This window comes from Columba livia, chromosome 16, assembly GCF_036013475.1.
Source record: "Columba livia isolate bColLiv1 breed racing homer chromosome 16, bColLiv1.pat.W.v2, whole genome shotgun sequence".
In the NCBI taxonomy this organism is placed as follows: Eukaryota; Metazoa; Chordata; class Aves; order Columbiformes; family Columbidae; genus Columba; species Columba livia.
Genome location: NC_088617.1, coordinates 9,719,188 through 9,739,223, shown reverse-complemented (window position 1 = coordinate 9,739,223; position 20,036 = coordinate 9,719,188). Strand labels below are relative to the sequence as shown.

Below are 20,036 nucleotides of genomic sequence, written 5' to 3'. Positions count from 1 at the left end.
AAGGCTCAAAATAGACACTATGTCCTCTTTACCAGGAAAGCATCTAAGAGAAAAAATAGAAACGGCAAACAGAGACAAGAGCCTTTTGAGCACAGGAATGCTCATTTTTATTGTTACTGTAAGCATACTGAACTCCAACAAGCTGGCATAAAATCTGAAAAACTAGTTTAAGACTCACAAGCAACAAAACAAATGCTTTCTGTTGCTGCATCTAAGAAAACTGCTCTGAGCAAGGCTGTTTGTCCCTTGGCCGTCAAAACAATTTGAACATGAAAGCTGATATTGTCAATCCAAATGAACCCAATTTCCTTAATAACGGCACAGAAATAAAGACTGGAGTTATGCTCAGAGATCACATGTAGGCTTCAGATTAATGGAAATAAGGTTGGTTGATATTCTGCTGATTCGAGAAAAACAGCACTGACATGACTCAACTCCTTTCTCCTCAGAGAATCATTCCTTTCTAACACAAGTCAGGATTTCTCTTTATATAACTAGACCATGAAACAGGGGTTCAGCTGTCCATCAAACAGAAAGCAAATTAATCAAATCATGCCTACCGTTCATAAAATTGCATTTAAAAAATTTTATCAAAGGCAGGTATATCAAATTGACATGCACTTGGCTGAGATAGTCATCAAGCTAAATAAATGTTATTTTCTCTTTTGTGTTCCTTGTGTGGATATTTCTTTTTAAGAAGTATTTTCCTGCAATTGAATTGATGGCAGTTGCAGAAATGTCTGCCACTACAGTAGAAAAATCTCATAATAACTTTTCATCGTAAATATCAAAGGCTAGAAATCCTCTGAGAGAGAAATAAACATCAGATCATTGTACTTTCTGGGAAAATGTTGCAAACTCATTTACCACAAGACTGGTATAGCGAGAAAATAAACCAAATAAAAGGAGAATCATGTTTCGACTAATAGCCATTCTGATTCTGCAAGTATTTTTGTTTGTGACATTTATAGAATTATATCAAGTAGTGAAAAGGAACTTCAGGACAATTTTTCAGGTGCTCAGTACCCACAGCTAGAACCAGGCTTCGTTTTATTCCAATTTCAGAGGGATTTGCAAATCAGCATACTTAAAATACAAATAGTGCATGCCTCCATCAAATTCTACTTAGTTCTGTGAAAATGCTCCATTCCTTTTGGCATTGATCCTCCAACAGGAAGAAAAGACTTTGCTTCACATTTTTTTCTCCTGTTCCCAGAAGGAATGTAGATCCTGCTTTAAGAATTTTGTTATCAAGCCCTGCATTAAATGCAGGCCCACAGCCACCTTTTTTTTTTAGGTCAGGAAGTTGACCAAACCTGAGGGAATACAAAGCCCAAAGGTGACTCCCAAATGAGATGTGTGCAGGTGGTTAATTTTGAAACTCCTGCTTAAATAAAAAAGGCAAATACACTATTCTGTGTGACAGATATGATATATTTGGGTTAAAACCCTCCAAATTACTACAATGACACAACCCCATGGAACTACTTTGTCTGCTCCTGCTTTCAGAAACAGCTAAGACACACTTGCTTAAGATATGCAAAATATTTGCTGTACGTTTTGGTGAAAACAAGTATGTACATGAACCAATGACTGCATTAATGGGAAATTTTCTGACACAAAGTTTCATCTCTACAATTCGAATAGGAACTCAGTCAGTCTCGCCTATAACCATTGCTCTGGAGTCAGCCTAAGAAATCTACTTATCTATAAGTGTATTCCTCAATGCTGGTTCCATGCAATGATAAAAAGCAGCATTTCACTCACGCTCATCGACACTACCCTACTGTAATGAAGGAGGAGAGAACCCCCATGGTCTTAACAAGCACTGATTGAGCGGTCTGTAGGACTTTACTAGGTGAGCGGTTAAAAATCATCTCTGGTTTTTACAGGTCACAACTCCAAGCAGATCCCACCCGGAGCTCGGGGTACACACGGGCAGCCCTGCTGCAGGCACACACTGCAAGGCGGGGACATAAGGAAAAGATAAGGAAAAAATCCATAAAAACTGTTATTCCCTTTAAACAGATTCTCAAACTATTTAGTCTGAATTGAACTACCCTATCCCCTCGGGGTCACCATGGGACACCTCCTTAGTCACGACAATAGCCCCAGCCTAAGGGGCGACACCGGGCGCGTCCCTCACACCCCGGCTGGGCTGGAGAACTGGAGGGGCGCGGAGCGGACAGCCGCGACCCCACGGCATCCCGCCGGGGAGGAACCGGCGTCTTCTGACGCGAGGGGAAACAAACCCCCCCGGGACACCCCGCTCCAGCCCCGGATGGAGACCAGCACCGGACACCGAGCACCACGGCGACAGCGGCTGCCCCGTGCCAGGGCATCGCACCGCTCCCCCCCGTAGGCGAAGCGCCCCCGTGGCCGAGCCGGGCAGGGTCCCCGCTGCGCATCTCGGAGGCGGGGCGACCCCTCCCCACGTCCTCAGGTCACGTGCTCCCGGTTGGGGGGAGATCCCGAGGCTGCGCGCACCTGCGGCGCCCCCGCCTTTGTGCGGTGCAGGTGCGGCGCCTGCCCCCCCGCCGTGACGTCACGCGGCCGCTCGCGGGGCACCATGGGAGAATCCCAATGTTTTCCAACGGATGCGCTCAGCAGCGCGGCGGCTTGAGGCGACTCCGGGAGCGACGCTCGGGGGAACGTCCCGGGAGGGGGGTGTCCCGATAGGGTTTGGCGGCGGGGGGCAGGGCCGGCGCCCCGGCTCTTCCCCAGCACTCCAGGCAGCATGGCCCGCTCCCCTGAGGCCCCCGAAGCTGCTCCCTGAGTGCCCGGTGCCGGCGGAGCGCCCCGCCGCAGCCTGCCCACGGCGCCGGGGAAGATGCTGCCGCGGCTGGTCCTGCCCGGCTGACGTCCCGCCGCCGCCGCACCCCCGTCCCCATTGTCCCCTGGCCGCCTCCGGCTCCATGAGCGCCTCCTCCTCCCCCCGCCTCTGAGCTTCCCGCCCTCCACCTCATGGCTGCATCGGAAGAAGGGACCGGCTGCTTTCTCCCGCGAGGCAGGTCGCAGAGTGACCCCAGCATCCTCACTGACCCCGCGGGCCCCGGCGCCGGGGAGCACCCAGGTAACGGCCCCGCTCTCCCCGGCAGAGCTCGGAGGGGCGGGCAGGGGCGCGCCGAGCTCATCCGCCAATTTGCAGCACGCCTGTCCACCCCGGCCGGGCAGGGAATTGGGAGCATATTTTCTGCAGTAAGTGCTGAAATGATGCAGAGGCTTAGCTCCAAACAGGATTACAGCCGAGCTCTCCTGGCGGCTTTGCCATCGCGGCGTCCGTCAGTCCAGGCAGCGGCGGGGGCGCGGCCGGCGCTGGGCGGGAGGGGCGCACTGGGCTCCCCGGGCCGGGCCGCGCTCCGCGGGGCAGCGGGTGACGCCGCGGCCGGGGTCCCACCGAGCTCACGGATTGCTCTGGTGGGGCGGGGGAAATCAGGTCTAATAAAGCAGGCTGTTTGCATGGAATCACCATGGAGACAAGGGGAAGCAGTCATAATTAAACGCTTTCTCCCCACAAGAAGGTAATTTTCACTTCACAGGGAGAAGCGTAATCTCTTTATGAAGTGTAGGCACAGAGGATGGTGCTAGAGGGGGAGCGGGGGGCACAGCTGAAGCGCAAGCATATAAATAGAATATTGTGATTAGATTTTTTTTTTTTTTTGTAACAATAGCTAATGATGTGTTCAGCTTAACTTCACTTTGAGGAACAATTCTAAATGTCTGTTGGTGGTGACTCAGTAATTTCAGATTGTCATAATCTAAGCATAAGCAACGATGACCCCTTTAGCAAAAAAAAGAGAAACACTTTGATGTGATGTGATTGCACAGAAAGACACAATGACAAGCTGGAAGCAAAGGTTAAGAGCCAGTTCACTCTCAGTCTATCTGACTAGATGGTCATACAAGAACTAGGAGGCTTCTTTATGAGAAATGGACTAATGAAAACAGCGTAAGAAAATTAATGGGGTGTTGATCATCACTGCCCACTACACTGAATTCTAAACCTAGAAATGGGTTTGGGCCAGGCACTGTCACCCAGGAAGAGGCAGCATATGGATGCAATTTTGGATTGAACTTTAGTTCTGGCCTTTTTCAGATTACTAAGTAAATAAAATATTCCAGGCTTTTTCATACACCTGCTCTATCACTTCCTTCTGAGCCAGCGAGGATATTAAAATTTGTAACTATATTAAGGTCTTCTATTTATTTTTCTTATCAAGCAATTCCGAGCACCTTGCTCTGGAGTGAAATACAAATTAAATTAAGGCAAACAGTAGATGATTTATCTCTGATGCCCAACTGCTCCGATACCCTAAGTGAAGGGAACAAAGGACTCTTCTAAGATGAACTGCTCGACTCACTCCCAAAGGGGCAATCTTGACTGAAAGAGGAATGTATGTATCTGCCATTTGATTTCTGGAAGCAGAAGTGACTAATGAAAGGAAGGCATATGCAATCTCAGTTTTAATTCCTCTATATTATTTCCTGCTAATTAATTATTTTGACCTTTGTGAAATATACAACAAAGAAAGCAGACAACATGTCCGACATAAAGACAAAGATAAAAACATTATTATGCTTTTTCTAAGGACAATGAACTATCCATACTAAGTAGCATTTTTTTCCCCTAATACAGACTTCATCAGATAAGCCAGTGCCCCATTGCATGTCAGAAGCTATACTAATATGCAAGAAAAGATGTCTTTTGTAGTATTGTTTATCCATAGAATATGTGGAGAGAAACAAAAGGTGATAAATACATATGTTTTTTTTGTCCAGGTAGGTATAGTTAGTAGCAAAGTTAGCATGTTTGGCAAGCTCTTCAGGTTTTGAGTTTGTTTATCAAACAGTATTGAACATCTGTATGCTTCAAAATAGTAATAAAGTGAACACAAAGGACTTAATATTTTATCCTACAGTGTTTTAGGTAATCACTTACTATGAGCAATTTCATACAATTGGCTACTCAAAAAACTCAAGTACAATTTATACTATTGTAAGAATTACATATGCTAGATAACATAATTGTAATTTATCTTACTTTACTATTCTGGTAAATAATTTTATCATAATACCGACATAACCATCTATGGACTCTAAGCCAAATGAAAGACTTAGGAGTGCTAAATGATACACACAAAGTTTGTGTTTACATCCCAGCCCTGCTCACAGACAAACCATCTAGAGAAGTAAGTTTGAACATATAGGATTCTTTGTTAACTTAAAAACTAAATTAATTTTCATTAATATTTTAGTAATGTATTTAAGTTATTCAGACAAATAAACCAATAACAAAATATGGATATAATTGAAGGATCACTACACAAACATTCCTATTTTTACATGGCATTTGTATGACACTATATTCCTACTGGAGGTGCACTCTTGTTTTGCAATATTTTCTTGAATGCATGATGTGGTCAAGGATTATTCTGCACCAATTCATTTGGTTATGTCTGCTATTCGGAAGCACATTGAGGTAGAAAATGTGGTAAGAGATGAAGCCAGACTATATTCTAAAGATTTTTCTGATGTTCGTGTGGGTTTGTTTAAAGACATAATTTATATTCCTCCTCTTGACCTATACAATTACAGTATTTTATTTTTAGCTGAGCTTTATACAAGACATTTCAGTGACATAGCTGAGAAAGTAGAGGTGGCAGCATGTAGCTTTTCATGTATTTAGGTAAGAAAATCCTCTGATGCAATGCTTCATTTTCCTTTTTCTCTTGAAACACCAGTGTAATGGTGGCATTGATTGTACACAGCAGGGCTACAGGACTTGCTGGCTGTCTTGCACAAGTTCAGAATCTTCTATCACTGGACTGTGTATTGTCTTTTTAGATGATACTGAGCAATGTAAACATGAGATTCAAGGAACTCGGGATGAACAGACTGTGGATGGCAAGTGCTAGTTCACCTTCCTAGTGCTTTCATTTGCAATGTTTTTGAGGTCAAATCTCAAAGAAAGTTTGCCATGTGAGAACAAAGCTGGAGTCTGGTGTTAGTGGTGTTTGGGGTTTTTTGTTTGTTTGTTTGGGGTTTTTTTGTTTTGTTGTTTTTGTGGGATTTGTTTGTTTTTAAGAGGACTCCCTCTTCTTCCAGCAAGAGCATGGAAACACACGTATCTGGATGGATCAAATAGCCTTAGATGTTGATTTTTGAGAACCCTGACTGATGCCAGCAGAAGCTCCAATGACTCCAAGCCTTGGACAATCAGGGCTTCATGATAAAGATTCTTATCTAGCTTTTCTTCACAAAGAATTCACTGCAGAGATGAAAAGCTATTTTATAACTCTGGTTTATTAGAACAGATGTAATCTTTACAAACTACAGTGAATTTTATGACATGTAAAAACCTTCAAAAATTAACACATGCCACTATGTTTGTATTAAAATTATTGCAGTAAATAAGTAAGGTATTCAGTAAACTAGACTAGAGGCATTTATTAGCTATTTATTCTGAAACAGAGATAGAAATTCACTGATTTAGATCTTTCACATGCAGCTTCTCAAAGTGATCACTTAAGATGTCACAGTCGTGGTCTGAGAAGAAAGTACGGCCTTCAGTTGTCTATACAGGCTCTGCTGACAACCAGATAATTTCCTCCAGCATTTAAATGGTGCATATGGTTCTTATTGGTAGAGAATACTGGAAATAGTATAAGGAAGATAAGAAGGAATTAATGTTTCTTTGGTTTAATTGAATCAGTTATTTTGTCCTATAAGACAAATTAGTGCATTTAAGCCTCTGATTAAAGGCAACAATTTTGTGGCCCCTGAGAAATATTTGGTGAGAATTTGTATAGTATGGCAAACGCTGGACTTCATATTTCAGTCTTTATTTAGCACACCCACTCTGAGTGAGCAAGCATTGAGGAGGAATACGTCCTGAGTTTGAGAAACACAAATCAAAATACTTGTCTTGCTTAACTATAGACAGTCTCTAGACTGTGCTGTCGTTAAGAAAGAGTGAATATCATTTTTCTTATTGTGCCAAGACTTAATACCAGATTCACAGGAGAAGAATCACAATTCACACAACTGTCATTCGGAAATCCTCATAAGAAAGAATTTTAAAACCAGTAGAATCCTTCCCTGCGTCCATTAAGATGGCTGTTCAATGTCCCATTGTTTTCGCTGAGTTTGGGAGAAGGCCAGAATGTCTAATTGTGTCAGATTTTGTGCGTAAAGACACAACTTAATTGATTGTAGATCTGGGGTGATTTCTGAGCTGAAAATTACTGTAGAAAATATCACATCCTGCCATAACATCAAGGGGAATTTTCTGAGGCAGTTAAGAAAATTTAAAAATGCTAAAATACTAGTTAAATTCTAATTTGAATAATTAAAATGTGATGGAAGTTTGTTTAGATGGCAAAAGACAGCGATCACTTAAAAAAATGCAAAGAGAGATTTCATTTGTTCCAGAGATCATAGGTTTTTTTCCTTTCCCCTTTCTCTTTCCCTTCCTCCATCCTTCCAGGTAAGGATCAAGAGAGAAACAAGAGCCTAAAGGGGGCAGGGATATGAAATTCAGAACAGATTTCAACATCATCATCTATTTCAGAGACAGTTGCAGGAAACCAAAATATTGCTTTCATTAAATCCTTCCAGCAGTCACAGGGCATAGAAAAGATTGACAATCTTATTTGATTTGTAGTCATAAAAGACAGGGCTCCACAGACTGCAGAAGAGCGCACCATGTCAAAACTCTCTATTATTTGAAGAGATATAGACAACCATGACAACGTGTGAAAATGTCGCACCCCCCTTACTTTTGGGATAATCCATTTTAACTTGTGTAAGTGTACATTGGTGCCATCACGTTTTGCTCTCTATGCTACTGCTTTTTCTCTCCGGCACCATGAAATTAAGGAATGCTTTTTCGGGGTTGGCACTACTGAGTTTTTTAGTGGGCATTGCCTGTGGTCCAGCACTGCTTCCTTCTCCTCCAGTTTCTTTTCTGGGATTCAAGAGAGAGCTTGGTGAAATCATGTTTTAATGCTACTTTTGCAAGAGTTAAATGAGATCAGTTAATAAGTCTGCTGTTTATGCTGAGGGTTGTTTTTAGGTTTTTCCAAGGTTTTACTGTTCCCAGTGCGCAGAGACTTATATTTAACCAAGTATTAGAGTTCTGTAAATGAAATAGAGACCTTTAATGGAGGAAAAAAATAAAGAAGTGGTTTATAGTTCTCTTTTCTCCTAAATCCCAAGTTGGCAGGTAGTTGCTGAAAAGATACTTAAACTGTTTAAACCTCTTTGCCCAAGAACTGGAAATACTGATTGTACAATATCATAACTAAGACTAGATTTAAGAGAGTGAGGTCATCACATCAGAAATACCCAGTGTTGTTTTATGAACATTTTTTTTGCATCTATAGTTACTTCTGTATCCTTGAGGAATAACTGAGGGTCTTGTTTTCCTCCAAGCTTTACAATAATTTTCTTCTGAGCAGAAACACTGGACAAAATCTCACTTAGAAACACAGAAGCTTTAGGGAATGTCAGACAGTGCAAGTGTGCGCTCTGCTCCACATCAGAGAGACCCCATGTGCTACTCTTCTGATATTCCAGATGCTTGTTGGTTCTCTTATTCTCAGCACTACTAGTGAACCCCTTGGGATGCATGAAGGGCTGGGTCTAAAGTTGAATGTCAGAGTTCGAGCAGGTGGTCTATCACATGTCAGTGGAAAGCTTTTTCATTAGTTATCTGATCTAACAGTTGCTATTATCCCTTGTTGAATCAGAATTAATTTATTAGTTCTAGAATATCTTGAATATGATATCTCTCCTAGTTCCTGGGAATCCTCTCTCATGCACCAGAAAGAACCCAGTTACGTGCACAAAAGTTCTTTCTTCGTGCTTAGGTTGGTTGCAGCGACTATACTCCAGCATTGAAAGCAGCATGGGTGACATTGCACCTTTTAGTACTTCTCCTTCCTGATTGCAATTAATTTACCTTCTAATGACCTTTTTCAATATGAAATAGAGGTAGCTGGGAACTTGACAGAGAAAAGCTAAATCAGAAAATATGTATTTGTCCACACGTTGCCGCCCAGCTTTGGGCAGGTGTATGTACACCAGTTTCAGTAAGGTCGGAATTTAAAGAGATCAGTAAACAAGCATGCTGCTCCTAAGTTAGGCAGAATGGGCACTTGAACAGAATGGAAATGGGTCAGTCTACCAGGTAGTCTGCGGAGTACTGAAACTCTGTCTTATCTTTCTCTCTTTAATGTTACAGGCTTTGCTTTAAAACAAAAGGAAACTCCAAGTTTGATCACGTATGCTAGGTACCAGTACTCAGACTTAATTTGCACACATAATTATTTGTGCAGGCAATTAGTTGCTTCTCTGTGCAAATAAGATAAACTCGTATGTCTGTCAAATAATAAAAAAACTTCACACTTTAGCTATGAATGAAGATGGTTTAAGATTATTAGGTCAATTAGTGTTTGCAGCACACTTCGAAAATGTAATGAGTCATATAATGCTAGGAGTTATGTTTATCTGGAAACTTAACTATTTACTTTAGTGAGTAGTAAAGTAACAGTATTGATGTTCCACAGTCTTCAGTTTTGGAACTCTGTTTCAAGACTGCCTAATTTGCGTTGTAATGAATGGGCTAAACCATTTATTTATTTATAACACTATGGCATTTTTAAAACCAATTTTGTGGCTTTGTATTTTTAAAATTTAATACGTAGAATTAATTACCCTGTGTTCTCTAAGCAGGTCAGATTTATAAATACCAAAGAGTAAGTAAAGCTAAATATGATACCTTCATTTTGCTTCTTAATGTGGCTAGAGTTTGGATGCTAGTACAATGGATTCTTTGTGCCCATTAAATCCCCTACTTTTGTTCGAAATCTAAGTTGATTTACGGTCTAATGTATACACAATTTATCTGTACCCTAGAGGGCACATCATATAACTACTTGATGCAGGTCAATAGCTTTGTGCTCGAGTCTGCATAAATATTTCAGTAAGATGATCTTAATCAAAGGGTATCTTCCCATGGCAAGGGGGTTGGAACTAAATGATCTTTAAGGTCCCCTCCAAGCCAAGCCAAGCCAAGCCATGCCATTCTATGATTCTGTGATTATCTTGCTCTCTGTAGTACAGTCACATCCTGTAATCACATCTGCTTCATGCATGCAGACCTGTGGTTATAACTCAAGAAAGACATGCCCTTATGCATAAAGCACTTAATGATTTTTGCGTAGAGATAGTTCATGTGTTAACTTCCTTATTCTGATTTTTTTTTTTTTTAACATCCTCAAACTGTTCTGTTGCTGCATAACCAGCAACTGGACATGGATCACTGCATTACATCAATGCGGTAAAACCTTCAGCCTTTCCTGAGGGCCGCTCCATCCCTCGGGCCATGCTGTCTGTCTTCCCCAGGCCTTGCCCATATTGATGGATTCTGAACATCTGTCACATTGCATTCTGTTGCTCACAGAAGTCTGCATCTTACCTCTTAGCGAAACAGCCTGCATCAAGGGTTTTTGTTTGTTTGTTTGTAATCATTACAAGAACACAAGAAATGCTCTGCTGGGTCAGAACTGTGCTCCATCCAGCCTAGGACTGTGCTCTTGACAGGCAGTAGAAGATGCTGCTTAGGGAGAGTGTGCTTGCCTGGGCTTGAAGCTTGAGACAGGCTGGAAGCAAAGGGTGGCTGAATGAGCACACGTGAATGCCAAATAAAATACTGAGGGTCAATCTTCTGTGTCTGACTTTAAACAACATACACAGGAATTGATGCTTTGGGCAAGTTTGCTCAGCATCTAGAACCAGCCCTGTGTTCTTGGGGGAGCTCAGACAAGACATTAGTAAATGGTGTCCAAAGGTTTCTTGGCTCCTGCAAATACTTTTTAATTCTTTCATCATGAATGATATGAATTTGTGTGGAATATTTAGGTAGAGTAAACATTCCCAACGGAAAGCTTAGCTAATGTTCTACAGAAGAATTATACACTTTTCCCTATTTCCAGGTGTAAGAGATGTGACGAGATTGCTTTGCAAGAAGTCCCAGTCTAAGCCAGAATACTCAGCCTCCAGAGTTCAAGTGCTTTCAATTTTATGTGTGATGGGCAGAGTTGGAGAGGATGACAGCAAGTTTACAGCTGGAGCCTGGAAAGTTTCCCACACAATACTTAGTGTCACAAGATTGTTTCAGCTGGATTTGAGAACTGTGGTGAGGAAACAGAGAAAGGAAATAGTTAAAAGAGTTGTTCTCCACCATCACACACGATGGTCAGATTTATGATGGGCACTGCTGAACATCCACTTGAGGGCTCACTGAATTGCTGTAAGCAGCGCAATGACTTGTTCCCTGCATTTTGAGTGAGCATGGCAGGGTGAGACAAGTTGATTGAGAACCTTAAATCTTGATGAGAAAATGACGGTACAAGCGAAAAACACAGTGTGCCAGTCACCTCTAATGATGGCTCAGAGCATGAACTACTGTAGAAAAGGGGAGAAAAGTTGTGTAGGCTTTCAGTGGCAGGCCCTGGAAATCAGCTGTTGAGGTTGTTTGACAAATTCAGGTCTGTTTGCTTGCCTCCTCTCCAGCTACCTAAATCCCCAGCCCCTTCTGGTCTGCTCAAAATGCATGACAGTGTATATAACCCTGACTTAATTGGGTTTCTCTGAAGTTTATGCTTTGCAGATGGGACATCTATAATTTTGTAAGCTCTGCATTTATGATAGAAGAAAAAAATTGATTTTTTTTTTTTTAATTATAGCAGCTATGCAGGTCGGGTAGCAGCTTCCTGGGATTACAGAGGTTTCCAGGAGAAAAACATCCTATTTTTAGATAGACCAGTTCTGCTTAACTTCAACTAAAACGTTTATTCCATAACAGTTGCTCATTTCACTTTGCTCTATATTACAATGCCTAGAAGCAGAGAGTAAGTATCCTATCAGAACACTAACTACGCAGAGAAAGCTCTAGAACAAAGCAAACAGAGCCTAGTCTTTCACTCATACAAATTCTCCACAGGTTCACCATGAGTTTTAAACACCCAGTTTCTTGTTTAACTCAAGAAAATTAATAGAAAAATCAGAACTAAGATAAACTGCATATATCACTTCAGATTTAACATATGAGATACTTAACTCCAGAGAACCTCGCAACTGTAATACTTCTTGCAAGTGAGCAACGTAAGTGATCTTACTGTCGTCTGGGAATCCTGCACATTTAGGAACAGAACAGAGGTCCTGAACGACATACTATTTTACTGCAAACTCCTGATATTAATTCAGAATTGAATGGTGTGACACAAAAAAAAACCATCCTCACTAAACCCTTGACTCTGCTAGATATGCAATAGGAGCAAATATCAGCCATTGCCTGAGGCCAGTTTACTTGAACCCGTACAATAGTGGTTAACAGATGATATGATCAGATGCGCATTTTCTTAGGGCAACCATAGGGTATGTGAACAACAGCTGTCAAGATAGATAGCAAATAGACTTAATATTGTAGTGTACTCTTTCTGCTGTAATTCAAACAGAAGAATAAACTGAAAGGAGTCAAGTAAGAGAGATCATTTTAACAAGTGAAAATACAAAGAAGCATCCTCCAAAAATCCGGAATATAGTTCACAGATGAAAACATTTTAAAAAGGGGCGTTAACTTGCAATAGAATTGTATCCTGGATCTCTCTTCTTCAGCCCAACAACGTAACTTTGAAGACAACAGAGGCTGATTGGGAAAACTGGCATTCCTCCTATCTCACCGAGTTGGTGCTTTCCTCTATTCTCTTGTTCTCTTGTGAAAGGCCAGAGCTTGCTGCAAGTTTGGGTTTTGTTTTATTTTAAGTCTGTTTTCTCTACAGCTTTTTCACGTTTTTGCCATCTAGTCTGAGCCTGTTCTGTTAGCTGGCACTTTTGTTCTGCCTTAGCAAATGCAGGAGCCCCCTGCTCCAGATGCCTTTCTCCCAAATTATTCTTCTGAAAATAGAATGGGTTTTACTACTGTATCAACAGAGAAGCCAACAAAGCCTGCTTTCCTATCGTTTCAGCATTTTCAGTCCTCAGTTGGATCTTAAACTGTCTAAAATCTCATTTATGACTTATGACTTCAGACTGGATCCTCAATTGCCTAATGAAGTGTCAGTTGGACTGAAACCCATTCCCTTAGGGCACTCGTAGCGTCTCTCCTGTGTGGTGGGGAAGCAAAACTGACCTCACACTGAGGCTTTTCCCAAAAGTAATAAGGGTCACTAGTGTCTTATTTCACGACCTATATCCTTTGTTGAAAGTTACCACTAAGCTCCAAAATTATTACAGGTGACATGAAAAGTGATTAAATAACCTTTGTTTCTGAAAGGAGAACCTGGGTGCAAAAAATGGAATAAAGCATTTTCAGCAACTTGCTGTTCCATTTATATTTTTCTCACTTTTGCTCTTACAAGACTACTTCTAGGTTGTGTTGGGCTTTATTCCAACACATCGAAGGTCTCTGGTTCTACTACTATGACCTGGGGCATTATTCATCTGTCTTATTTGGGAATTTGGGAGATGTTTCATATAATCACCTCTCTTGGGTCCTGCACCTGCAGAAAATTCATTCCACTTCCCATCCTGGAATTTAATATTTATATATTCCTCTATTTCTTTGTCTGTTGAGCATTTTAGACATATTTTGCAGTAGCTTATTAAAAAAAAAAGCAACCACAAAAGAACCCCAATAACACCCCCCAATGCAAACAAAAGATGCGCTGCCAAGAGCTTATTCATTTTGACATCATGGTTTGTTTGGCTGCTTTAATGAAGTGATTTTAAAAGCGTTAAGTTACTGAATGTGATCTTCACAGCTTAGAGATCACGAAAATATCAGCAGAGAAATACACCCTAAATTTCTGAATAGGTGTGGGATGATGTTTTCACTCTATCCAAAAGGACAGATCTCTCAGAAGGAGGATACACCTTTATATATACATTTTATTTTCTTCCCTACCCCCCTCCCTTTCCCAACCACCCTCCACATCCTATTAAAAGAAATGGAAGTCTACTTCTGGTGGGTTTGATTAATTAGTTTTTAACTCAAATTCCCTTCTCACCTTCCCTCAAGAAATTCCCCTGCAATTTCCCATCCCAGCACTGCAGAAATCTTTTTTAGATCTTGGTAGCTGAAGCAAAGTTGTCCGGGAACAAAAACTACTTTCGAACAAATTAATCTAAATGTATGTATCCAAGTAGAAAAAAAGCCAAAGTAGGTACCCTAGATCTTCCAAATTGACTTTCATTTTAAGTAGTTTCTCAAAGAAAGAGGAGAACATCAGGTATTACATCAATTAGACCAATTTTTGAACATCAGGAAACTTCTTTCTTCTGCTTTATGTTAATGGTCTGATTTTTAACCTGATAGTGTCTGTTAAAATGAAATCATAAAGACTTAGAAATATCTTTTCTGACAGAAAGAGATGAGTCTAAGCATATCAGAGCCAACGGGAACACATGCAGTTTAGGGATTTTGTTGTTGTTATAGATCATAATACTCTCATAATACAAGAGAGATTAGAAAAATATGGCATAGTCTTATTTTGTCTGACATTGTAAAGAAAGAAAGATTTAAAGGATTAGTCTTGGTAACTTAACTGTTCCTTTGCAACATACTGTGATATAATAGAAAATAATGCAATGCATATCCTGAACATGAAAGAGAGCCTCTGGTCAGAATCTCGTTAATGCGAGAAATGATTTAAAGCCAGCTAGCAGTCCCAGTTTTTTGTCCCAGAAATGACAACACAAGATGGGACACCTTGTATTCTAATGCTGCATAAGAACGTATCATGCACATGATTAAGATGTCATTGAACATGACTAATTCCTCAAGATTCACTTCTCTTCATTGTTAGAAAACTGAGGACAGCACAAGAAAGCAGGAGTAGGTTTTAGATGGAAGCTGCTACTTCGATGGGGAATGGAACTCTTAACTCCTTTATTTTCCAGTGCCTGTGGGAGGGATGCGCTGAGGAGGCGAAGTGAACTGTTTTTCAAGCTAAGCACCTAATTTACACATTCTTTGGACACAAAGCTTCACTCACTGTGCTAACAAATCACCATAATGAAGCGTTTGCACACCCACACACATTTATACACATGCTGTTGCTCAGCTTGCACCTGCAGCGATGGTGAATAGATGTGTAATTGCATATATAAGTTGTTGAATGAACAGCTACTAGGCAAGGTCTATATAACTATAGTAAGTGGCTGCTTTTTATCTGCACATTGCTGTGGTTGGCAACTTTTTGGAAGCCGTTTTGCCACATAAATCCTGTTCTTCTATTATACTACTCTCAAAGACTTTTCCAAGGAGCCTGCATCAGCTCTACAGGTGTTGGTATTGGGTCATGAAAATGTTGGGTAATGGCTCCATGAGCTCGTGGCTCCTGCAGAGTCAGAGCTGTGGGTCTCCCAGCTCCTGTCTGACTCCAACAAGCTCAGAGCAAGGACAGGTGCTTGAGGGCCAAGATTCAAAAGGTTCAAGCACGCTCAGGTCTTACAACTAAAGGAAGTTGTGTAGAAGAGGTCAAAAACTGGTACTAGAAGATTCCCCTGAGAATAATGAATACTGTGTGCTGAAATCTGCAAAAATTGTCCTGTATGTGTTGTTAACGGCAGCACTGTATTCCCCGACTTACAGCTTCCAAGTCAGATCTTACAGTCCTTTGATCCCACAAATCAATAAACCCATCCCCAACGGGCCACTAAGATGCCAAAGTTGTACCACTTCATTAAACACACAGATCACGTCCCAAACTTTAAAATAATGACTATTATTCTGAAATTTTTTAATTATACCTTCTCAGAATATTTTTTCCCCTCATTTCCCACACAACACACATCTGTGAACAAAACAAAATTATTGGTAACTCAAATATTTTATGTGCTCTAGAAACAGCACTGAGTTTCCTTTGTAGGCATTTTACCATTGCAATAAGCCTGACTGACCCAGTGCTCCCACTCTCATCTTGTCGCTTGGAGAGCTTTCAGAAGGTCTGACTTCAAAGCAACTGCTCTGAAATAGTCTGTCTGGAGTGGTTTTAAGCAGTTGCTTTACTTCTTTGTTGTTCTATCTGTAACACACTCTGCCTTCCAAGATGTGAAGCAGGCTTCATCTATTCCATTGCCATCTAAGCCTGCTTGAGGTGACAACCTTGTTATTTAGGATTATTTCTCATGACAGATGGGTTATTTTCAGCAATTGTTTTCCATAGATGTACACAGTATCATTTTCATAAATTGTCATCAGCTCTGGGATCACAGGTGTCACTGTGTATTTGTTGCACCTTATCCATTTATCTGCAAATCAGCAAATTCAAAGTGGCTCCAACATCCAACTGCAGTAACAGTGGTTTCAATAGTAGTTATATTCTTCTTTTTGGACTTTGTCTGAAATTTAACAGTTCTAACTGTTCTGTAATATTTTAACAGGCATTTCATGTCTGCATTTGATACCACTGCCTGTCCGTTTGTTTGACTGGGGATAACAGGAACTCACTTTTGCACATCTAAGCCAGTGCATTACTGCAAAACTATTTGCACTATTTAAATGCACGGACACTAAACTGTGATTCTCTCTCAGGTCTTGTGCTATCACATTAAACACATCCACTGAAAATTCATTTGATATTCATAATCACGGTTTAATTATAGTATCTCCTAAGGCAGCTATTTTATATAAGTGAAAATAATAGCACAGAACAAGTATACGGTTTTCTCTAATAAACAAGGTATTCTGATTGTCCTAATGGCATAATTGCATTCTCTATGGTCTCTCCTCAGCAAGAGTTCTGGTAATTACAATCTACGTGTGGTCCAGGTCCTGATGGGAGAGGACGGAGTTTGGGGTTTTGTTGGTGTTGCTGCTTGAATCTGAATTTTCAAAGTGTGTAGCTAGGTTTTTCTGCACTGCAGCTATGGCCAAGCTCTAGGATAAGGGAGGGTAGCCATCAGGTTTTATTATTTTTTTAGTTTTTACCATTGTTGCTGAAAAAATAATTATTGCAGCATTTTGGGGGTGTGAAGGGGAGCAGGTTGGGAAAAGGAGAGGTAAAGAAGGGATGGGAGCTGTAACCTGTTTACCTTTATATTTTGGTGTGTTTTGCTCTTCATATATTAATTAGGTGGAAAGCACAACCCAAAGCGTAGTCTGGATTTCCCGCATCCTCCTACTGGCTCTGAGTAAGCTTAGGAGAAGCCACCTAAGACTACCAACTTTGGCTCTAAAATCCATATAAAAGAGGTTGCTCAAACTTCAGTTATATTTAGGACTGAATTTTGGCCAATGGGTAAAATTGTAAGAACAGATTCTCTAAAACCATTTAAAATGCAGAGGCAAGAATGAAGCCATGTGACCATCATAAGAGGTGAGAACAAAGCTTTAGATTCAAGATGATTTAACTGTGGAACAGTCTTGTAGAACTGCTTGGGCAAACCTAGTCTGATGTTCCTTCAGAAATATTACAGAACCATCCTCATGTTCCATTTTTTCCACCAAAAAGTCCATTTATAACTGTAACACTTGATTCTATTGTCAGAATATTCTTGTCCTCTCCTCATGAAAAGGACTCCAGAAAACCCAACCCCAACCAAAGAGAAGAGAACCCAACCCCCCAAAAAAGAGAAGAGCCAGTCGATTATGTCTGTCAAGTAACTAAGTTATTGCTGATGGTTTTATGTAGAAAGTGCTAAAATACTTGAATCATAGTGTAAAGAGTATATAACAGCCTCAACAGAACAGTCAGGGTCTGAAGGGGCCTGAATAACCCATCCTGATGGTGTGACCTGGTCAGAAGGACTGGAAAGACAATTTCACTGCTGTTGCATGTGGAATTCTTGTGTAAACAACGGAGCCTCAGTTCTTCTGCAAATACTGTAGTCACTTCAGCAAATGACATAGTTTGCAATTTTTTAGTTCATGATATGCACTTTGTTTGCTATACAATAAGAGATTTAATGACGTGGCTTGGGGATTGTAACAGAATTTTTCAGCTATTCATAATTTTGTAGCTGATTTAACCATTCACCTAGAATTGTGATGCAAAGCAAGTAATTGCACATGTTAATGGCAATTACAACAACTAACAGGCAAAATCAAATGGTTTGCATATGCACTCATGGGATTTTTGTGCATACAAATGATTTGTATATTTTGGAATCTGATATTACAAATTTTCTTCATTGTATGTAAAAGAACTCTCTTTTCTATGTTGTTGCCATGCCTATTTCATTTTGCACAATATCTTATACTAAGCATTCAAAGCATTTAAGCACACAATTACCACTGATACATATTTCAATCAAATGATTGTAATCGACTGACTACTTAACCAGATTGCATGAATAATTTTTTGTTAAATCACAGATTCTTATGTGTTTGTCTAGTTCCTTGGTAAATGACTGTCTTATTTACTGGAAATTTTAGAAACATGGTTTTGTAACTGAGCTTTGAAAAATCCCTTTATATGTCTGTGGGGCCTTTCTTAAGAATCTACCTGTGGCAGAACAGTTTGGTACAGTAAGGGGATCCAATCCAAACAGATTGTTCTTTGTACATCTTCACTTTTAGAACATTGTGCTGAGAGTAGCATTGAGGTGCCTGCATAGCCTATTTCACCATGATATAGGAAAAAAATAAATGGGAAAGAATTCGCTAAATTCAGAGAACCGGCTTACATAGAAGGACAATCTAGAAAGTTTTAGCTGTGTCAGTTGTATGGTTTGGCAGTTTTATAATGCAGCCAGACTTTTTTCAGGGAGCAGAATGAGTCACTGCAGAAGAGACAGAGCTAATGACGGTTAAAGGGTTCTAATGACGCCTTTTGTGTACAAACAAAGTACAAATTCATTATATTCTGCTTTCATTTTATTAATTAGTCATTCATTACCCAATGCACTATCAATTAAGCCTCTCTGAAGAAGTTCTTAGTATCCTTCTGTTCCTTTTATTAATAATAAATATGTCAGTATTTGATTAAATGCATGAATTGTTAGAACAGGTTTAGAGGATACAACATAGTCTACCTCTTCACAGGATGACCTGGTGACACAATTAAAGCGTGCTTCAGCAGACAGCCCCGTACCATAGTGTGCATCCTCAGTGGTCTCATCCAAACGCATAATGGTTACGGTTCAATCTAAAAATCAGTCTCCAGTAGTGTGTCAATATACACCCTCCAGGAGTGTCTTCAATATGTGGATGTCTCAGAACACACTGACTCAACTGTGCTGGAATGGAGCATGTGGTAAACTCCAGCTACAATCCATGTTTATGAAAAATCACAGATTCTTATTCCAGAGCCTTCATAAATAGATAGAATATTTAAATTCTCACAAGCAAGGTACCGATTTGCTGTGTTTGTCTGGGAACACACTCAAATGGTTCAATCTATTCTAATCTGGCTAATTTCTCCTAAAAGTTATAGTGGTCTCTCCCATTTAACAAAATTAGGCAACATCTGTACAAAGCAAGGTTTGAATAACCAAGCATATGTTTTACATGCATGCAAATAAACTTAATTAAGAATTGCACTCAGTCATAGAGTGAACTGACATAAGGTATTGGACTAGAACTGAGCAATACTGCTTGTATTTGGCTGCTGAACTCATACAATACACATTTTGAACACTGCAGAAATAATCAGGCAAGTGCAAGTTGATGTTAGTGTTGGGAAAGCTGTAATATAATCAGAGGGAATATGCAGATAGAAAGTAAGAAGGTGCAAATATAATATATTACTCACCAGGAATTATTTCCTCAAGTTTAATGGATACGATTGAATTTTGACTAAAACAATAAGGACTGTAAATACAAATCTGGGTCACTCTATAACCTTAATTACTAACTACTAATCTTCTTAAATTTCTTGCCTTCTGAACCATTCAAAAAAGCCCAGACTTTTACCTCCTGTTCCACAGATGACCCCTAATAACTTTCAGATTGCATTTTATTTGTCAACATTTTATGTTAACTTGAAACATCAACAAGTTATATCCTTCTAAAAAATACAGAAATAGCT

The 20,036-nt window shown here is 40.2% G+C and overlaps 1 protein-coding gene across 4 annotated transcripts in view; it reads left to right on the top strand.

Moving 5' to 3' along the window:
- The first annotated feature begins 2,516 nt into the window (after positions 1-2,516).
- PHACTR3 (phosphatase and actin regulator 3) overlaps positions 2,517-20,036 on the top strand; it is a 101,803-nt gene continuing 84,283 nt past the window's right edge. The window contains exon 1 of one of the 4 annotated variants that reach the window (XM_065032423.1): positions 2,517-3,073. In XM_065032423.1, coding sequence (XP_064888495.1) covers positions 2,965-3,073 — 109 coding nt within the window. In that variant the 5' untranslated portion in view covers positions 2,517-2,964. The remainder of the gene's footprint in view (positions 3,074-20,036) is intronic. The other 3 variants (XM_065032424.1, XM_065032420.1, XM_065032421.1) reach the window with 3 other exon arrangements.